At 49.5% G+C, this 22228-nt stretch overlaps 1 protein-coding gene across 4 annotated transcripts in view; it reads right to left on the bottom strand.

Moving 5' to 3' along the window:
- Positions 1–22228, bottom strand: part of LOC141154941 (cytochrome P450 2F3-like) — a 335736-nt gene that overhangs the window by 97486 nt on the left and 216022 nt on the right. For all 4 annotated transcript variants that reach the window (XM_073641507.1, XM_073641509.1, XM_073641511.1 and 1 more), the window contains 2 exons: positions 3255–3396; positions 1705–1892 (listed from right to left, as the gene is read on the bottom strand). In XM_073641507.1, the coding sequence (XP_073497608.1) occupies positions 1705–1892; positions 3255–3396 (330 nt within the window). The remainder of the gene's footprint in view (positions 1–1704; positions 1893–3254; positions 3397–22228) is intronic.

Raw genomic sequence — 22228 nt, 5'->3', positions numbered from 1 at the left:
TATCTCTACAATGTCCCCTGCCATGCTAACCTCTCTCCATATTATGCCTCCATTTCACACAGCCCCCTCTCCATATCTATTGTGTGCCCCATATTCACACTATGCCCTCATAGTGCCCACCATGCTGCCTTCTCCAAACTGTACCCCTTCCTCACACAGTCCTACAGAGAATGATAATCACCACAGTCACTCTTACAGTTTGGTATCCAAAACAGCCCCCAATATACACTAAGATTTCTACCACCACCCCTCATAAAGTATGGTCATCAAAGCTCCCCATATATTATGATGTCCTTCACAGCCCCCCATACAGTATGATGTCCACCACCGATCCCCATTATATAGTATGGTCACCACCACAGTCCCCCATATATAGCATAATGTTAACCACAGCCACCGTTATATAATATGATGGTCCCCACAGCACCCCATATGGTAACATGGCCCCCACAGTTCCCCATACAGTATGATGGCCTCCACAGCCCCTTATATACTGTATAATGTGTATATATGGTCATGACAGCCCACAGTATAATGTACCACATAGCTCCCTATTCAGTATGTACATCATATGCCCCAGTATTATGTCACTCACAATGCCCTATACAGTATGGTCACTACAGCATACACCCAGTATAATGTCTCCCACGGCCCCCTATATAGTATGGACACCACAGCCCCCAATATAATGTCCCCATAGTCCTCTATACAGTATGGACACCACAGCCCCCCAGTATACCGGGGGGGCTGTGGTGTCCATACTGTATAGAGGACTATGGGGACATTATATTGATATATCGCCTATAAGACTGTTCATTCCCCAGAGCCCCTTATGTGATGTTTCTCACAGCCCCCATTTAGTAGTCAAATAATATAAGAAAAATAAAGAAGAGTTTATATTCACCTAATCCAGGCTCCCCATTCTCTGCTGCCTTTGTCTCCTTTTCTATCTTGAGTAGCCGTGGGCACTGGCGGCGCGATGCAGTAATTTCAACAGGTAGTCTGATGTCATCTGCGAGGTGCTATCATCCAACAAGGTGCAGGTCGGAAGTAGCTTTAAATACCTGAATACAAATGAGTGCGGAGAGGGAGTGACCGCCAGGGCGCATCCAGACAGAGCAGTGTTAGTTACTCGCTGACACCGCTCACCTGTGCCTGTGCCCCAGCTGACAGTGTGCTGAAAGCCTGTGGTCGGAAGAAGGCACAGCCGTACGGATAGTGATGTAAATTTTTTTTAAACTGCACACTCCTCACAGAGAAAAGAAGTAGCATCCCAGGCAGGTCCTACCCTGCCTACCCTTCATTCCAGCCCTGATCTTTGGCTAAGATTCAGCTCACACGGTTCTTTGAGAAATTAAAGAGCACAATGAGCAGCCAACATTTTCTGACCATGTAGACTATGTTCACACCCAATTAAAATTCTAACTTGTGCTTCCAGCACAGAGATTTCAGGCTGACTCTTGGATTTCTGCCATGATTTGCATTTTGGACTGTCATTTAATGGTGCTAATCCTCAACCATTCTTTGCAGAATCCATCCAAAATAAGTAGCATGCAACCTCTTTTGACAGTGGTAATTTTTTCCTTATTGGTGCCAAAAATCTATAAGGAAATGTATTATTGCATGTGAATACGGCTGTGGAAATCCCATTGACAGTCATGGGATATAGATTGTCGTTGAATTTTACTTGAAATGGTCACAAACCTTTGGAATTGAGAATCCTCTGAAAACTGTATTTTTTGATGTGCTGCGAGGAAGACTGATAGGTATGACATCACAGAATCTCATGAATTCATAGATAGTTGCCTCGGTGTAGGGCATCTTACTCCTATCCGCTATTGATGGGCTTCTATTTCGTCCAACAACGCTATCAATTTCCTTTTGAATTCTCTCTGGATCAGGGTAAAGAAACATGTTATTACATGATTGTATAATGGGCCAGGTATCATAAAATGTAACCAAAATTCATCCAAATAACAAAACACCAATAATACACCATTTGATTCAGTGGTGTATTTCTATCAATATATGTAACATTTTCTGAAGGGTGGATGTTAAGTGATGACCGACTCAGCCAAAATTCAAATTCAGCAGGTTGCTCATACAGTGTTTGTCCAGGAAATTTGCATTGATTTTATTAGTTGTGAATTGATATTACATCGCTATTCCTTGAGGTTCCGAGAGACACCACTGTATGTTAAATGTCATGTCCCACAACTTGGGAATCATACAGGATTGGATTGTCATTGTATTGTTGTTGTTATACTGCTATAAAATCAAGTTTGCCTTTCAGAAGTTTGTCCTTTCTCTCTCACTGTAGCCCAGTTCTAATGTAAGTAACCCCTTCCTTCTACCTCCTCAATTAGTGTTTGTCATCCATCTTGCTAGGTTAATCTTTGCATATCTCTGTTTCAGAATTGTCTTTTTACTTGGTGCAATTGTTAGAGCTGCTGCTGTTACTATTGTGCATAATGCAAAAATTTAGTCTGACAATAAACTTCTGGAATTTTGATACATGCCTCTACAGTCGAGTTAAGCTATTTGATGAAGTTTCTTTGTGTGAGTACTGGTTCAATGCAAACATCCATGGAAACACAGTCTCAAGAGCTTCACACTTGCAAACTAGTTATGGAGTTAGAATAATAAACATATGTAAAACTTTTTTTTTAAAATAAAGTTAGTAATACTGATCCAAAACCTCACCTGTTCTGCTGCACAGCCCTTTTCCTGACCATTTTTTTTTTTGTCCAATTACCAGTGTGGTGTTCACTGAGACATTATCTGCATCCTCCAGTGGCGGAAATCTTCGGGCATCTTCCAGTGCCCAGCATTTTTGAAGGCTCATGTGTTGGTTAGGCCATAACAATATGCATAAGATATCACAATGTCGTGTATTGGCACCAAGGCCTACTCAACACAGAAGACTTCAAAGTTGCTGATCACCAGAAGACACTGAAGATGAACATTTGAAGACCTCACTAATGATCATACAGACGCCTTCTAAAACCTAGGGGTAACGGCTGAATGAGTAATTTTCTAAAAATTGGTTTTAACTCTTATTTTCAGCCTCTTTGAATCCAGTTAATAGTAACTGATTGGTCACCATTTTGCTGGATTTGAGTGAATTGAATCTTCCAAAAAAAAATTTGTGAAATTCGATGCAAATTCAATTCACCTTCAAGTGACTCTTTCATCTCTAGTATGCATCCTTTGCTTATGCTACAATAATCACCATATATGAGTTCTGAGTTCACCTGCTATCTCTGGATATTTCATAAGGATAAGGATTCCATATCGCAGAGTCGTACTGACAGTCTCTGTTCCACCAAAGAGCAGATTTTGAATGGTTCTTTGCAAACTTTTGATATAGAAGCTGGTATCTGGGATATCCGCCTCCTAAGAATATAAAAATGTTAAATTACCTAGAACAGATTGGTTTTGCTAAATTACAAGAAAGATAATAAAATTTTGACTCGGCGCATTCTACCATAAACATGGAGTCTTCAGCATATGCTCAAACAAGAAGTACTGGAAATATCATACTCACTAGCATCTGGCCAAGTGATTTTGATTAATTAATTACTTGATATGACTGATGATTAGGAAAGAGTCAGAGCGCCATATAACTCGGATGAGGATCACAAGGCAATGATCGGACCTGCCATTAGGTCTCCCAACCTGAGCTTGACAGCTGCATAGAAATTTATGCTGTCACGCTCAGGTCGGGAGAGATGCCGGCCAGTCCGAGCATTTCCTTTCTATCCTCGTCCGAGTTATATAGTTATATGGCCATCTTATTCTTTCCTTACTGCCAGAATTTTACTTATTTGGGGTCATAAGCAAAGCAAGGCTATATGCATCGAGTTGTTGATGAGTTTATGGGAGGCACTTTTTCTTAAACGTTACATGTAAGACAATATTAGATCACTTTAGATAAAAAATTTTCAAGCAAGTCCTGCAGGCTGTAGTGAGTTCCTTATCGGGGTGTCCTTCTCACTGGTGTAAGCGCAATGTGGGGGACTCGTCCACAAAAAAACCCCAACGTAGGCCCTGGGCGTGGCTGCAGGGCATAGCTGATCCACTTGTTGGACCACGTGCTGGGCCATGCCAAATGGGTTTTTGTTCAGTGGTCTATAAAACCAACAAGAAGCACCTTAATAAGTGCTAACCTTTTACAATATAAGTTTTTGGGTTAATCACCGTCCTTAACCGCAAAGTCCTTTTACCTTAACCGGGTACTATAAAAACTTTCTAGCACACAAGAATTATACTAATACCCTTCCGGGTAACTATATACATTTTTTTTCTCTGATTTTTAACTCAGTTCAGTGGTGGTGCTCCCTCCGGGGAAACGTTTGGTCACCACTGGATGACTATGCCGGGTCATCAGCTTCTGATGGCAGGGGTACGTCCTCCTCCTCCTCCACTCTGCGCACATTTAGGGCATACAACCCATGTTCTCCACGGTGACGGGTGTAGGTGACACTGTCTCTGGGGTACAGATCCCGTCCCGTGTGTCCCTGTTGTAGGTGGGACTCCACGTCACACTGGTTGACAAATACGTCCGTGGCTACCTGAGGCTCCCGGATAAAGCCCCAGCCCTTGTACAGGTTGACCTTTAATACGGTGCCCAGCATTCTCAAACTTGTGTTGTATTCACAGAGCTGCAGCAGCTGGGATGGATGGATGGGATTCCACAGCACAGGGCCACAGCAGCTGGATGGATGGGATCACACAGCACAGAGTTGCAGCAGCTAGGATGGATGGATGGGATCACACAGCCCTCTGCAGGGGGAGGTGACAATCTCCCCCTCTCACTCTGATGCAAAGGGGAAGGCTGCACCTTTCAGCCTGAGTGACTGACAACTTTGGTACAGTCTATGCAAGTGGGAGGGGCCTATTTTGGCGCCGTTTCCAAGGCTCCGCCCATGATCGGACACCCCACATATCATTAACTCCGAATGTGCTACAGTAATGGCTGCGGTTTATACAGTTGTACACAGCCTTTGTGGCACACAGGATCCGGTTAATGGGTCGGTAGCTCCTGTTCATAACGCCAAAGTTGACACTCCCCCTGGGGCCATGGGGTACTCAGTAGCCGGACTGGTCTGTTCCTTATTTGGGGGTAGTCACGGCAGCAGTGGCCTGGTCCATGGCCCAGGGCGGTCAATGAATGAAAAGTCAATTGGGGGAACAAAGAAAAGGGGAAATAAAGTTTGTGACACCACCCATGGTTTGTGGCTATATGTGGCTGCCGCGGCTGTTCAGATCCACTGGGGCTGTTGGTGACGCAGCACAGATGGTTTAGATCTCCACTGGTAGAGCTAGGCCCCAGGGCAGTATATAGGTCTTGATGAGGTAGATGTTGTTGGTGTAGTGCAAGGCAGGTGATGCAGTAATTAAGTGAAGGACACAGCGGGGTGCAGTCTTCAAGTATTTACTCACAGTTGTCAAGATGCTCCAGATTACAATGACCAGATTATAACCCCCCACGTCATCCTGTGTCCTCCGGGGAAGTGATCCAGCCAACTGTCAGGTAACTTAGGTGCACTTGAATGGGACCCCTTTCTGTGTACCTCTCCAGGTCATCTCCCTGTGCTGGCTCTCTCCCTCCTGCCCTGCACCTCACACACAGTGTCCTGAGCCAGTGGCCCCGGGCCTTGTTCGGCGACGTATGGTCTGTGGTTGTTGGTTACGGCACTTGAAGATACCGCAACCTCCGGTTTGCTAGCTGAGTCTTGTAGTCCTCCACTAGTCTGGGGCCGGTCCACCACTGCGGCTTGATCCCTCCACAATCAGCGTGAACTCGGGAGCACAGGTGGCATCCTGCACTCGCCGTGCCCCTAGGATCCCTTCTAACTCTGGAGCCCTCCTCACTGCTCCGGTGTTCTCTCCTCACTCTCCTCCTAGGCCCCTTTTACTGAGCCCCTTCGCCATCAGGACCTTACTCCTCACGGTCCTCTGAACAAACATCTCCACTGGAACTGCTAACTAACTCTTTCTAGATGTTTCTACCCTTGCTTTTATACTGTTCTGTCAGTGCTCCCCTAAACTACTTCCTCCACCTACCTCCTCTACTTAGTTCCGCCTTCCTAACAAGGACCAGGCCTGTGCTCTCCCTTAGGAGCTATCTGATCCTTCCCTTATGAAGTGGTGTAGTGTTGGATGTGAGTGGTTGGGTCCTGGGTAGTGCTCCCTCCTTATCTGAGAGTGAGGTACCACACTTCTGGCTGAGATGCAGTACCTCTGTGGCAACTGGACCCGCAGGGCGCCACAAAAGGACTTGGGAAACCATATCTAATCCAGCTGTCATTTCTCCCAGGAAGTACTCTAAAGCTGCTTTCACTCGAAATGTAGCCTTTTAGGTTCGTGGAGGCGGAAGCTTTTCACAACCTCATGCCTCATGTCTCGTCTCCATACTCGGTACCCAGCCGCCACTATTTCTCCCGGTGTTGTCTCCACCTTCTACAAGCGCGGGTCCCTGAACATTACTGCTGGTACTTTTCTGTGGGAATCTCCTTGCCTCCTACCAGCCTGGAATATTTCCAGTAAACTATGGTACGACGCCATGGTATTATCACTGCCCCCAGCATCAGTAGCGAAGCCATCCTCAATTTCCTTCTCAGGAATTTTATTTGATAGACAGAGTGGCTGCCCAAATACATTAGTTTCTCACAAAGGAGCTTAAGATAGAGTGGCAGTAGGTGCAAGTTTCTCCAGCCTGTTAGATATTAGAGGGTGAACGGCAGCACATTGGATCAGTGGTTAGAACTGAAGCCTTGCAGCGCTGGGATCCTGGGTTCAAATCCCAGCAAGGACAACATCTGCAAGGACTTTGTATGTTCTCCCCGTGTTTGCGTGGGTTTCCACCTCAGTAAAAAAGCAGCCATAGAGTGTCCGAGAACCTTCTCACACACTTTTCTTAGCCAGGACTGCTTCTCGGCAGGGTTGGACGGTCCTACCAGAAAATCCTCTGGTGTGCCCTGGCTTCTACATGAGGAGAGTTCATGATAGCGCTAACTTTGCAGCTGCTATAGGGCTCTTGAGCAGGGCAGAAAGGTGAGCCCTCAGAATCAAATCCTCTGGTGGGCCCAATGTTTTTCAATCTGAAACAGCTTCTCAGTGGGAGTTGTATTTCACCACAGCCATATTCTTTAGCTCGGTGAAAGGACCTGGCATAGAGGGAAACCGTATCTACTACGGCTGTCATTTCTCCGTCACCAGGTTCCGCCCATTGTCACACACGACCATGCCTGGCTGTATGTTCAGCGGTGAGAGCCATAGATGAAGCTGCTGTGTTACAGTTTTCAACAACTCTGCAGCGCTGGACGGTTTGTCACCTAAGCATTAAACATGTTATCTTCAGCACAGCCTGTTGCCGCCTGACCAAGGCAGTGCTGCAGTGCTTTCAGCTTGTGACTGATGTGGTCATTTCGGAGATGGAGGAGGAGGTGAAGGAGCTGAACAATGTGATTGCATTGAGGTTACATTGGCGACTTTTATACTAAAGAAAGATCCTTCTGTTTTTTTTATTTTACGTTACTTTTTAAAGCAAATGCATTCAATGGGAAATGTAATTTTAAAATTTTACAACCTTATCTGGCAATGTGGTGTGTGATACATCATCAGACACATCCTGTTTCATTTATGATGGAGGGACTCTGAAAGTCACAAAGCCTATTTTTATAGGGCCATCAGGCAGCCCTTACTGTTCTTAAAAGGCCAGCAGTCGGCCCTCGCTATTGTTATAGAGCCATCAACTGGCTATGCTTTGTTGTTCCAGTTATTAATGAGTGGGTCTCCTATACTGTTATTGTATATGCAGTGACTGCAAATGTAGCACCCTGAGGATTCGGCTGCTACAGGAGTATTGCACCTCAACCCAGAGGTGTGATATTCCACTCCCGGGTAAGGATGGAGTGTGGAACTGAGCTCGGTAGGCTGCATGCACTACACACATCCCATTTCCGGGGAACAGGCCGACGGTACTCCCACTTAGAAATGTGCAGGTACGACCGAGTCTGTTCCTGGCTGGAGTGGGAGGGGGGTGGTACATCCCATGTAGTGTAGGGGCAGATAGGGGGAGCAGCCTGGGTAAAGATAGGAGCTCATTGGGTGCTGGTCACCTGAGCTCACACATAGAGGGTGTATATAAGGTGGGCACCATCAAAGATCAGGGTCAGATGCAGAGGATCAGATGCAGAGAGTCAGTCAGCTGCAGAGAACAAGTCAGGAGCAGAGGAGAGAAGAAAGACAAAGACCCAGAGTGAGAGAGGAGAAAAGAGAGAGACCCAGAGCACAGAAGAGAAGGACTCTGAGATCCCAACTCAAAGCACCGGGTGAAGAGTCGGCATCAGGGTACCGGAACCCAAGCTGGTGGGGGTAAAAACATTCCCCAGCCAGAGACCGGAGACCGTGGGCAGCGTCTGCCACGGTCACCCATCACATCCACCCCGAAGGCACACCACATGAAGGGTCAGGGAACCCAGGGCCAAGGGTGTCCCAACAGAAGGCCCGAGGGAGCTGGACCTAGGTGGATTACTGGTGGGGACGGCCAGAGAACGGGACAGAAAGAGAGCTCAGGGCCACGCTCCGGACTTGTTTGGGGGTTGGCTGGATCCAGGACCTGGTGGACGCAGCACGGCTCGGGTGGTCACTAGCAGCTGGAGTGACCAGTACAACATCTGCAGTAAGTAAACACCCTTAACTGCACAACCCGACTCTGTCTTCACTGCCGTCTGCACTACACCACCACAACCCCCATCCTCTGCGCCTGTCCCCTCTGAGGCTATACCCCTCCCGTTGGGGGTTATCCCACCAAGCTGCGCACCCACCATCAGCCTCAGCGGACCCTGCTGCAGCGGCGGCCACAGTGACCGCATCACAACGGGTGGCGTAGTCGACACAAAAGAACTCTTAATAACATCCGTAGGACTGCCACATAACACTGAGCTTGACGCCCTGGGCACGGGGCCGGGTCACAGCCGCTCGGAGACTACAACCCCCCATCTGATCCGGTGCCGGGTATTCCCCTCAAAAAGGAATATGTCCCAGGGGGCACGTCAACTTTGGCGTAGTCGGCAGGATTACGTGCCCGCAACACCCGGGTACTGCGTGCCTGAAGAAAAGTGCAAGTTTACCTCAGAAAGAAGTCTCCCGCCGGTTCCGGAGGGTCCACGCCATCGGACTCCATCACCAGTCGTTTCCCGCCGATTGTCCGCCATTTCCAACTTGTTCCCGCCATCTGCAGAGTTTCCCGCCACTGGGCGACGCTTCCCGCCAAAACCGCAGATTTCCCGCCTTGGAAGAGCAGCGGACGCCATTATGGGCGTGCCAAAGGAGGGCAAGAGGCCACCTCCCATCGTGGGCCAGGACAGAAAATGGCGCCAAAAGTGGAAACCGCCCCCGCCAACAGAGACTGTGATGCTAGAGGTGTCTGTCAGCGTGAAAGAACAGCCCCTGGAGCTGACAATCACCAAGTGGCCCCGGGACCGCCCTCGAAGGGGGAGGAGACGAAAGAAGAGAGAAAAGATGGGTGTCGCTTGGAGCAGTCTGGAGCGAGCGCACCCGGAGACAAGAAGTCTGGAGAGGAGTAGCAGAGAAGCTCACCCGGAGATGTCCAGAGAGCAGAGCAGCACCGGCCCGCTGGCCAGGAGCCTGCTGGAAGAAGAGCAGAGCAGCACCGATCCGTTGGTCAGGAGCCTGCTGGACACCACGACCCCACTAGGCCTAGTGGAGGTCCTTGCACAGCTCCCCCGAGACCGGGAGTGTGCGCAGACTGCCCTGGAGGGCCTCGCACGGAGGATGGCCCGGGTACAGCGCGAGATATTGGCGGAATGGAGCCGGGAGATGGCCCAGCAAGCTGAAACCAAGACGCAAGCTGAAACCAAGACCCGGAGCATGCCAGCCGAGATGAGGAAGGAGACCGCCTCTGAGGATGGCGCGGGAGGACCCAAGGCCGGAGACGGCGCCGAGGAGGGAGCCGAACGCATGGAGGCAGGTAAAGGGGACGCCTATACCCCAAGCCGTGACACCGCTTACCTGCCCCAGCTCCCCGTCGCAGAGCCCGAAAGTCCCCCTGCTGTGCCCGAAAACGCCATGTCACCGACGCAGACTAGGCCCCAACCGGAAGCCGCCGCGACCCCTGTGACGTCACACGCCTCGACCCCGAGCGTGACCAAGCAGGAAGTACCACCAGCCTGGTCGCAAGGCCTAGTACCCCCGGGCGCCGCAATACCAACAGCGCCCCCTACCTCCGCGGAGCCTCCGGCCTGGCCGCAAGGCCAGGTAGCCCAGGGCGCCGCCGTATTAACGGTGCCCTTCACCTTCCAGGTGCCCCAGGCCTGGCCGCAAGGCCTGGGCAACACGGGCACCACCACCACCGCGCCCGCACCCGTAAAACCAAGGGTGCCGCGTCTGGGAGAGGACTTGTTTGCCCAGCACACGTGGCCGGACGGGCAGCCTTTCATCTGGCCCCAGAAGTATTACGAACTGGAGCACCAGAGGAGGGTTGGGGCCATGTGTGCACCCCTGATTCCGGCTCCGAAGCCCGTAATAAGGATCTCGCCCCCGCTAGCGGAAGCACAGTTTGAGTGGGACCCCACCGGAGAAGATCTAATGGGGTTCACTCAGGAAACTAGGGCAGCTGCAGCAGAGCGTGCGGAGTGCTGCCGCCAACAGCTCGAGGAGTTTGCGAGGGAGCGGAGAGAGAGGCGGGTCCGGGAACAACAGGCCCAAATAAGGAGCGCCGAGCAAAAGAGCCGGACCAGGAGGGACCCCCGTGCAGCGCACAGTCCCCGTACCACCGGGACTGTAATCAAGTTCAACCAGCAGCATGGGTGGGGCTTCATTCGAGACAACAACACCCCCGGCGACGTCTTTGTCACGCGCAGAGACGTGGAGTCCCATCTGCCGGAGGGGCACAGAGGTCGTGACCTCTACATCGGAGACGAGGTCACCTTTACCCGGCACAAGTGTGCCAAGGGACCTTATGCCCTCCACGTACACCACCTGACGGAGGAGGAGTTGCGGTGCGAGGAGGAGGAGCAAGAGGACCCGGACGGGTCTGAAGTTACCACCAGCTATAAGCAAAGAGCAGGAGGAAGACGCCGTTGAGTGCGGCAGAGCAGGTGCTGTAAATAAGTTACCCAATCGGGGTATAAAGAAACTGAAACTGTTGCTACATATATATAGTCCCCGTTGGGACCAGCTGAGTGAACTGTTTACCCGTTAACCCCTTAATCCCACAGGCTGAGGACTGTGAGCAGCCATTCCCTTCCCTCTACCTGGCCGAGGACTGAGAGCGGCCAACTTCCCCTGTATATAGTTGCGCTTCCTAAAGCGCCCCCTACCGGTTTTATAGGAAAACCAGTTTTTCTAAGAGACTGTCGCACTTTTCCCGGACACACGTTGCACAGTGTCCGGAGGAGGAACCTGAAACAAGAGACGACGAGAATGTTTATATGAAAAGTTTTATATATATAATGTTTTATATGTTTTATTATGTTTTTATGAAAAAAAAAAATTGTATGTTTTGGTGTTATTTATGTCTTACAGCCCGAGGACGTGCTGTGATTTACCAGGGGGGAATGTAGCACCCTGAGGATTCGGCTGCTACAGGAGTATTGCACCTCAACCCAGAGGTGTGATATTCCACTCCCGGGTAAGGATGGAGTGTGGAACTGAGCTCGGTAGGCTGCATGCACTACACACATCCCATTTCCGGGGAACAGGCCGACGGTACTCCCACTTAGAAATGTGCAGGTACGACCGAGTCTGTTCCTGGCTGGAGTGGGAGGGGGGTGGTACATCCCATGTAGTGTAGGGGCAGATAGGGGGAGCAGCCTGGGTAAAGATAGGAGCTCATTGGGTGCTGGTCACCTGAGCTCACACATAGAGGGTGTATATAAGGTGGGCACCATCAAAGATCAGGGTCAGATGCAGAGGATCAGATGCAGAGAGTCAGTCAGCTGCAGAGAACAAGTCAGGAGCAGAGGAGAGAAGAAAGACAAAGACCCAGAGTGAGAGAGGAGAAAAGAGAGAGACCCAGAGCACAGAAGAGAAGGACTCTGAGATCCCAACTCAAAGCACCGGGTGAAGAGTCGGCATCAGGGTACCGGAACCCAAGCTGGTGGGGGTAAAAACATTCCCCAGCCAGAGACCGGAGACCGTGGGCAGCGTCTGCCACGGTCACCCATCACATCCACCCCGAAGGCACACCACATGAAGGGTCAGGGAACCCAGGGCCAAGGGTGTCCCAACAGAAGGCCCGAGGGAGCTGGACCTAGGTGGATTACTGGTGGGGACGGCCAGAGAACGGGACAGAAAGAGAGCTCAGGGCCACGCTCCGGACTTGTTTGGGGGTTGGCTGGATCCAGGACCTGGTGGACGCAGCACGGCTCGGGTGGTCACTAGCAGCTGGAGTGACCAGTACAACATCTGCAGTAAGTAAACACCCTTAACTGCACAACCCGACTCTGTCTTCACTGCCGTCTGCACTACACCACCACAACCCCCATCCTCTGCGCCTGTCCCCTCTGAGGCTATACCCCTCCCGTTGGGGGTTATCCCACCAAGCTGCGCACCCACCATCAGCCTCAGCGGACCCTGCTGCAGCGGCGGCCACAGTGACCGCATCACAACGGGTGGCGTAGTCGACACAAAAGAACTCTTAATAACATCCGTAGGACTGCCACATAACACTGAGCTTGACGCCCTGGGCACGGGGCCGGGTCACAGCCGCTCGGAGACTACAACCCCCCATCTGATCCGGTGCCGGGTATTCCCCTCAAAAAGGAATATGTCCCAGGGGGCGCGTCACAAGGGCTTCCAAAAATTCGGACGCAACCCAATACCCATTTGAAGAAACATAGAGGATGGTTTCAGTAAAAAAAAGTTCCCAATATAAAGGAGCGGGTCTCTTATAGTGGTAATGCCCATGCTGTGGCTGCAAGGGCTGCCAAAATTTTGGAAAAAACCCACTAAGAATTTAAAGACACATAGAGCAGGGCCACAGTAACGAGTATGACATGTTCCCATTAGAAAGGAAAGGGTCTGCTATACAGTTATAGGGTATGCAGTGAGTCCATTTACTGACGAAATTTAGGAAAAACTCCACTAACAATTTAAAGACACATAGAGCAGGGCCACAGTAATGAGTACGACATGTTCCCATTAGAGAGGAGAGAGTCTGCTATACAGTTATAGGGTATGCAGTGAGTCCAACGGCTGACCAAATTTAGGAAAAACCCCACTAACAATTTAAAGACACATAGAGCAGGGCCACAGTAACGACAAATTCCCATTAGAAAGGAGAGGGTCTCCCATTGCGTTGGCCTATACAGTGAATGCAAGGGCTGCCAAAAATTGGGAGGCACTCCAATGCCCCTTGGAAGAGACTTAGAGGGCCTCATAAAAAATGTTCCCATTAGAAAGGAGCGGGTCTCCTATACTTGTAATGCCCATACACTAAGTGTATGGGCTCACAAACATTTACCCCTGGGGGGGTATACATGAGTATACTTTATAAAAAAAAATTTTTACGGGCATCATAAACACTCTTTAAAAAAATTATGTGGGTGTTGCATCACGGTCCACGGTCAACCTGGTGATATGGTGGAGGAGGATGATGATGAGGAGAAGGAGGAGGACAAGAGCAAATAGCCAAAATCAAGAAGCGTATACCCATGTGTGGGTGTGAAAAGGTGCATGGGAATACACCTTCCAAAAATTCCACTGGACTTAAGTTTATGTTATGCTGCTATCATTCGGTGGAGTTGAGAAGTCTGGCCCAATCCTGCCCTTGTTCATTTTTATAAGAGTCAGCCTGACAGCATTTTCAGTTGACAGGCGGATGCGCTTATCAGTTATAATTCCACCAGCGGCACTAAAAACTAGCTCTGATAAAACGCTAGCAGCAGGGCAGGCCAGGACCTCCAAGGCATAGAGAGCCAGTTCATTCCACATATCCACCTTGGATACCCAATAATTATAAGGCACAGAGGAATCACCGAGGATGTTGGTACGGTCGGCAAGGTACTCCCTCAGCATCTTCCCAATCTTTGCATTCCTTGTGAAAGTAACCCGCGCCTCAGGGCTTGTGTGATGGTAGGGGCTGAGAAAATTCTCCCAGAACTTTGACAGTGTTCCCCTGCCTCTGCTGGATTGGAGCTGCGTCTCTCTCGCCTGTAATCCTTGGTTGTCCAACGAACTATGACCTCTGCCGCCAGCGTTTTCAAAGGGACAGTTTTTTAATAGTTCCCCAACAAGGGCATTCTGGTACTGCCCCATTTTTGTAGACCTGTCCACCTCAGGAATAAGAGATATAAAGTTCTCCTTGCAGCATGGGTCTAGAAGTGTCACCAAACAGTAATGACTGTCACCCAAAATTTTGTGAATGCGAGGGTCATGAGAAAGGCAGCATAACATAAACTCAGCCATGCGTGTGTAGCACCCTGAGGGTTCGGCTGCTACAGGGGTATTGCACCTCAACCCAGAGGTGTGATATTCCACTCCCGGGTAAGGATGGAGTGTGGAACTGAGCTCAGAAAGCTGCATGCACTACACACATCCCATTTCCGAGGAGCAGACCAACGGTACTCCCACTTAGAAATGTGCAGGTACGACCGAGTCTGTTCCTGGCTGGAGTGGGAGGGGGGTGGTACATCCCAGTAGTGTAGGGGCAGATAGGGGGAGCAGCCTGGGTAAAGTTAGGAGCTCATTGGGTGCTGGTCACCTGAGCTCACACATAGAGGGAGTATTTAAGGTGGGCACCATCTAAGATCAGGGTCAGTCTGTCAGCCTTTTGTCAGAGCAGAGCAGAGGAAGAGAGCAGAGGAGAAGAGCAGCTCCAAGGCCCAGAGAGAGAGAGGAGAGAAAGAGAGACCCAGAGGGGGAAACAAGAAGGAACTCTGAGAACCCACATACAAACCTAGGGTGAAGAGTTGGCAATAGGGTACCGGATCCCAAACTGGTGGGGGCTTAAGCACACCTCAGCCAGAGACCGGAGGCCGTGGGCAGGATCTGCCACGGCCACCCACCACATCCACCCTGAAGGCAAACCACGTGTAGGGTCAGGGAACCCAAGGCCAAGGGTCGCCCAACAGAAGGCCCGAGGGAGCTGGACTTAGGTGGATCCCTGGTGGTGACGGCCAGAAGAAAGGACAAGAAGGAGGGCTCAGGGACACGCTCCGGACTTGCTTGGGGGTTGGCTGAATCCAGGACCTGGTGGACGCAGCACGGCTCGGGTGGTCACTCAAGGCCGGAGTGACCGGAATATCTGCAGTAAGTAAACACCCTGAACTGCACAACCCGACTCTGTCTTTACTTATCACCTACGCTGCACCACCACAACCCCCATCCTCTGCACCTGACCCCCTGAGGCCATACCCCTCCCGTTGGGGGTTATACTATCTAAAGCTGCACCAACACCATCAGCCTCAGCGGACCCTGCTGCAGCGGCGGCCGTAGTGACCGCAATTCAACGGGTGGCGTAGTCGACATAACGAACTTTGTAACATCTGTAGGACTGCCACATACTCTGAGCTTGACACCCTGGGCACGGACCGGGTCACAGCCACTCGGAGACTACAACCCCCATCTGATCCGGCTCCGGGTATTCCCCTAAAGAATATGGCCCAGGGGGCGCATCACGTGCAAGACTGCTAACAGGCAAGACTTCCATGTCCTCACCAAGAAGACGAGTGACCAGGCTTTCTTCCTCCTCCTCCTCTTTGTCCTCCGGCCATCCACGCTGAAAAGACGGTATGAAAGTTGTGCAGGTAGTACCGTCTATAGCGCATGAAACTAGCTCCTGTTCTTCCTCTTCCTCATTGTTTCCCAATCCATGTTGGGATGAGATGAGGCTGGGCTGTGTGTAATCACCCTGTATGGTTCCTTGTTCCATCTCATCGTGCTCCACCTACAATGCATCCTCTCTGATTGTGAGCAGAGAGCGTTTAAGAAGACAGAGAAGTGGGATGGTGACACTAATTATGGCGTCATCGCCGCTCACCATCTTGGTGGAGTCCTCAAAGTTTTGGAGGATGGTACATATGTCTGACATCCATGTCCATTCCTGAGGTCTTATGTGTGGAGTCTGAACTGAATACCGATGGCCTTGTTGATGCTGGTACTCAACAACTGCCCTCCTTTGCTCACAAATCCTTCCCAACATCTGCAGTATAGAGTTCCAACGCGTGGAGACATCACACACTAGTCTGTGGGCCGGAAGCTGCAAATGCTGCTGAAGCACGTCAAGGGTGGCGGAAGCTGTAGCTAACTTTTTAAAATGGGCACACAAGCGGCGTACTTTGACAAGCAGATCCGGTAGCTCCGGGTAGGATTTGAGAAATCGCTGAACCAAGAGACTAAGCACATGGGCCAGACATTGTACATGTGTGAGCTCACCTCTCCTCTGAGCCGCCACCAGGTTCCGGCCATTGTCACACACTACCATGCCTGGCTGTAGGTTCAGCGGTGTGAGCCACAGATCTGGCTGCTCTTTCAGAGCTGTCCACAACTCTTCAGCATTGTGCGGTTTGTCACCTAAGCATATAACATATAACATAAGCATATAAGCATATAACACAGCCTGTTGCTGCTTGGCCGAGGCAGTGCTGCAGTGCTTCCAGATTGTGACTAATGTGGTCATTTTGGAGATGGAGGCTGAAGAGGAGGAGAAGGCAGAGGAGGATGAGGTGCAGGAGCTGTGGACTGTGGGGGCAACCCTGGTTGACCTAGGGCTTGCGATCCTTGGCGTCTGAAGGACTTGTTCCGTCCCAAGGTCCGACTGGGTCCCATCCCTGCCCACAAGCACTTGTCCACGTGTCCGAGGTTAGGTGGACTTTCCCGGTAACTGCGTTGTTGAGGGCACTGTTAGAACCCTCCTGTTTGTTTTTTCCATCTTGTGTTTTGCGGTCACGTGACCATCTGCCTTTATATTCCAGCTCCACCCTTTTGGCTGTGCTGGACTTCAGTGTTTGACTGTTTCTCCAGCCAGGTGCTTCAGTGCCTTTCTCTGTCAGTTCGCTTGGTCCTTCTGGGACCTCTAGTACCTTTTGTCAGTTTGTCTTTTTTGTGTTCTGCAACTACTTCTCTGTTTAGGAGGTGCCCCATTTTTGTACCAGTCCTTAGTTCGTTTAGGGACCCCTCCCTTTATGCTATAGGTCTTCGTTCAGACTAGCCGAGGACTAAGGCAGGTCTGTTCGCTAGGAACAGGCAGCCCGCTACATCGTAGGGATTCAGCTTAGTCTTACTGTAGGGACAGCCTTCCCCTATCTTTCCTTAGTTCATGTTGCAGATCATAACAGTAAGTCCAGCCCAAAAATCTAAAAGGAAAGAAATTCGGGGATCAGTATGGTTTCCGTACAGGATTTGGCTCAACGCCTGCAGGGATTGTCTCTGGAGGTGGCCGAGCTTCAGCAACACGTGAGTAGCTGTACTGGAGCGCATTTTGTTGAACCTAAGGTGGGACTGCCTGATGTTTTTTATGGTAAACAGCAATATTTTTTTTCCTTTAAAAATGCTTGTTTGTTATATTTTCGTTTGAGACCAAGATCCTCTGGCAATGAATCACAGCGCATTGGTTTTATTATGTCACTTTTGCGCAATGAACCACAGGGATGGGCCTTTTCTCTCCAACCTAATGATCCATGTTTAAGGTCTGTTGAAGAATTTTTTTCTGCTATGGGGCTATTATATGACAATCCTGATCGAATCTCATCTGCTGAGGCAGAACTCAGGCGTTTGAATCAGGGGTATGGTGATGTTGAAAATTATTGCACACACTTCAGGAGATGGGCCTCAGAAGTTAAATGGAATGATTCTGCGCTGAAATGTTTATTTCTTGCTGGTCTGAGTGAAAGGGTTAAGGATCTGCTAATTGCATTCCCTGCACCTGAGACTTTGCAGGATGCCATGCAATTAGCTGTTTGTGTGGACAGGAGGCTGAAGTTCAGGCTGAATGAGGCAAAGACTTCTGTAATGTCAGTTCCTAGTCCCCCAAAAATCTGCTCAGACGGCGGAGAACTGATGGAGGTTGGGGCGATGTCACTCCGCTCTCAGTAAAGAGACCGGAGGTTCGCCGAGGGATTATGTCTTTATTGTGGTAAAGCTGACCATTTGATTAAGTATTGTGAGCTTCGTTTAAGTAAAGAAAAAAAAAAGGTCAGTTACGCCCGTATAGCTTGTTTATGCTATGCAGGAGTATTTCTTTCTGGGAGTACTACTTTGCAGGGAGATTTGATTGAATTTCAGGTATTTGTGGATTGTGTTTCTACACTTAATATGATTGCTAAAGGGTTTTTGGAAAACCTTAAATTGAAATCCAAACCTTTGTCATCACCTATTTCTGTGATTGCAATTGATAACACTCCCTTGAAATGTATTACTCACAAGGTTGCTGCATTTCCACTCACTATCAATGGAGTTCACCAAGAAATTTTGGACTTGGTTGTTTTAGATAATTTACCCTCTCTGGTTGTTCTAGGATTGCCTTGCTTAAAACGGCACAATCCTTTACAGGACTGGTCTACTAATGTGATTAAGTCTTGGAGTCCAAAGTGCTATGATAAATGTTGTAATGGTCGCATTGCGGCGGTGGAAAAAGGGGAATTAGCTGTACCTATTCAAGATTTTTGGAGGGTTTTTTCGGAGGAGGAGTCGCAAGTTTTACTTCCTCATAGGTAGGGATTATGATTGCGCCTTGCTTTATCTCGCAGCTTCTCTCCTATGGTCGGTGACGAGGAGGAGAGCATTTTACTGAAAAGTGTTGTGGTGGCGGCATTGGACTCCGTGTTGGAGAATGGGATTCTGAAAGCTCAAGATGATGCTCCATCTAACACTCCCCATGGAAGGCTGCTCGTGCCCTGAGCGTTTAGGAGAGATTTTTTGTGGAGTGTCATGAGTCTCGGTTGGCAGGTCATCCAGGAATTTCGGAGACTAAGAGACATATTAGTTGCAGATTTTGGTGGCCTGGATGGCAGAAGGAAGTCTTTAAGTGGGTGCATCAATGTACTGTGTGTGCTAGGTCAAAGGCTTCACATACTCCTGCTGTGGGGTTGCTTTGCTCTCTGGAGGTTCATAGTGCGCCTTGGACGCATCTCACAATGGATTTTATTACTGATCTTCCTGTGTCCGAGGATTTTACTGTCATCTGGGTGGTCGTGGACCGTTTTAGTAAGATGTGTCATTTGGTTCCATTCATTAAGTTGACCTGCACCAAGAAACTCGCTAAGGCGTTTGTTAAAGAGATTGTCAAGCTCCATGGCGTTCCCACGGATATTGTTTCTGATAGAGGACCTCAGTTTGTGGCTCGCTTTTGGCGTGCTTTTTGTGACAGTTTGGGAGTCCATTTGTCATTTTCGTCTGGTTATCATCCTGAGTCTAATGGACAGACTGAAAGAAAGAACCAGGATGTTGAACAGTTTTTACGTTGTTTTGTGGCGGACAATCAAGAGTTGTGGTCTGAGTTTCTGCCTCTCGCAAAATTTGCTCTTAACAATCATACATCCTCATCTGCTAGGTGTACTCCTTTTTTTTGTTGTACTGGGAGACATCCGTCTTTTGGTTCGTTCTCCAAATTGGGGTCAGTGGTGCCGGAGGAGGAGAATTTTTCCAGTGATTTGGAGAGAGTTTGGACTAATGTACATTGCAACCTTCAAGAGGCTAACAAGAAGTCCAATAAGTATTTTGACAGGAAACGTAAGGAGGTTTTGTTTACTGTGGGTGACAAGGCTTGGTTGTCCTCGAAGAACCTGCGGTTGAGGATTCCCTCTAAAAAACTGGGTCCTAAGTTTGTGGGTCCATTTAAAGTGCTTCAGGTTGTTAACCCGTCTGCTGTTAGGTTGGATGTCCCTACTTCCTGGTAGATTAATCCTGTGTTTCATGTTTCCTTGTTGGAAAAGGCTGATGTATCTGATAGGGACGCCACTGTCACGGTTCCTCCTGTGGTGGAAGATGGCGAATATGAAATTTCTTGTATCTTGAATTCTAGATGGCATAGAGGGAGATTACAGTATCTCGTCTCCTGGAAGGGTTTCGGTCCCGAAGACAACTCCTGGGTAAGGACGGATGATGTCTCTGCTCCTAGGCTTGTTAAAGCTTTCCGCAAGAGGTTTCCGGATAGGCTTGGGCCTGGAGGATCCGGAGGATCCTCATAAAAGAGGGTGTACTGTTAGAACCCACCTGTTTGTTTTTTCCATCTTGTGTTTTGCGGTCTGCCTTTATATTCCAGCTCCACCCTTTTGGCTGTGCTGGACTTCAGTGTTTGACTGTTTCTCTAGCCAGGTGCTTCAGTGCCTTTCTCTGTCAGTTCGCTTGGTCCTTCTGGGACCTTAAGTACCTTTTGTCAGTTTGTCTTTTTTGTGTTCTGCTACTACTTCTCTGTTTAGGAGGTGTCCCATTTTTGTCCCAGTCCTTAGTTCTTTTAGAAACCCCTCCCTTTATGCTATAGGTCTTCGTTCAGACTAGCCAAGGACTAAGGCAGGTCTGTTCGCTAAGAACAGACAGCCCGCTATATCGTAGGGATTCAGCTTAGTCTTACTGTAGGGGCAGCCTTCCCCTATCTTTCCTTAGTTCATGTTGCAGATCATAACAGACACGGCTAATGTTTTGGGACACGTGCTTGTGTAATACCGGGGACGGCACTCCGGGAGAAATAGTGGCGGCTGGGGACTGAGTACCGAGGAACGGCCACCGCCATCAGGTTGCGGAATGCTTCTGTCTCCACGAGCCTAAAAGGCAACATTTCTAGCGCACGCAGTCGCGAAATGTGGGAACTTTATAGTGTGGCCTGTGGGGCGTTGGCTGCGTATTTGCACTTGCGCTGCGCTGGGACAAGGAAGTGGACGTGCTTCCTGATGCTGCAACTTGAGAGTGTGCAATGACAGATGCAGGGCAGGAGGCATCTTCGCATGCACCATGGACATGTGATTGGCTTGCATTTCCCAACAGCGGATAAAGCAGTGGTGCCACCCGCAGACACTGTTCCTGGATCCTGGGGTTTGGCTCACAAAGTCGGATGCTTTGCTGCCATGTGCCTAATCATGCTGTTGGTGGTCAGGCTGGTCGTTTTGCCACCCCTGCTGATGCGGGCCTGGCAGGTGGTGCAATAGCCTTTTTGGGGTTATCGGCAGAGTCTTTAAAAAACAACCAGACTCGGGAAGACCTAACAGTTGTACTGGCAACTTCCTTCGTGTTGGTGTTATGGGGAACGGTTGCTTACCTTCTTTCTATGGCCATCACACTGCTTCTTCTTGCCTGTTGGGGTGCCCTGCCTCCCTCCCCATGTGTGCTGCTCTCCTCGCTCTGCATGTGCTCCTGTCAGGTTGGGTCAGTTACTATATCATCCACCACCTCCTCTTCCACTTCCACATTCTGGTCCTCCTCCTGAATTTCTAGCAATTGTGTCTCATCATCGTCCACCTCTTGTGACACTATCCCACTGTCGCCTTTGTGTGACCGTGGCTGCTCAAATATTTGGGCATCGCTACATGTGATCTCCTCTTGCCCCACTTCAAGTGGACCGGGCGAGAGGCCCGAATCTATAAATGGAAAAGTGAACAGCTCTTTGGAGTGTCCAAGTGTGGGATCAGTTGTCTCTGGGCATTCGGCATGGTGGGAGGAAGGAGGTTCAGGGTGAGCAATATGCGGTTCAGACTCACAACTACTGTGACTTGACTGTGTGGAAGACAAGGTGGTGGCGGTGGTGGCTAAGTGACTGGAAGCATTATCTCCTATTCAACCAATAACCTTTTCACACTGCTCTGTGTTCAATAGTGGTGTTCTGCGGTCCCCTATTAATTGGGACAGGAAGGTCGAGCAAGAAGATGTGGTTGTTTGTTGTGGCACAATTTCAGCTTGCCCATGGCCTCGGCCTCTGCATGCACCATCACCATTACGTCCAGTTCCCCATCCCTTGCCACGTACATTGCCCATTTTAAATGGAGGACAATATCTTCCACGCTCACTACAAATGACTGAATTTGGAGTGAACTTATATATGATCCGTGTGACAGACAAACCACAGTATTAAATAACTGGCCTGTAGGTAATTATTTTGAACAGTAAACTGGTGTCAATTGCTTCACTGACACACTGTAACAAATTTTTAATGGAGGTCAGAAATGGCAGTATTTTCTGAAAACGTATATGTGATCCATGTGACGGAGAAAACACAGTTTTAAATACCTGGCCTGTAGGTAACTATTTTGAACAGCAAACTGGTGTC

The sequence above is a fragment of the Phyllobates terribilis genome, unplaced genomic scaffold (assembly GCF_046119375.1).
Source record: "Phyllobates terribilis strain yellow unplaced genomic scaffold, ASM4611937v1 Scaffold_7__3_contigs__length_470593459, whole genome shotgun sequence".
Taxonomy (NCBI): domain Eukaryota; kingdom Metazoa; phylum Chordata; class Amphibia; order Anura; family Dendrobatidae; genus Phyllobates; species Phyllobates terribilis.
Note: the sequence above shows the minus strand (reverse complement) of the source record. Positions and strands in the feature narration are given on the sequence as shown.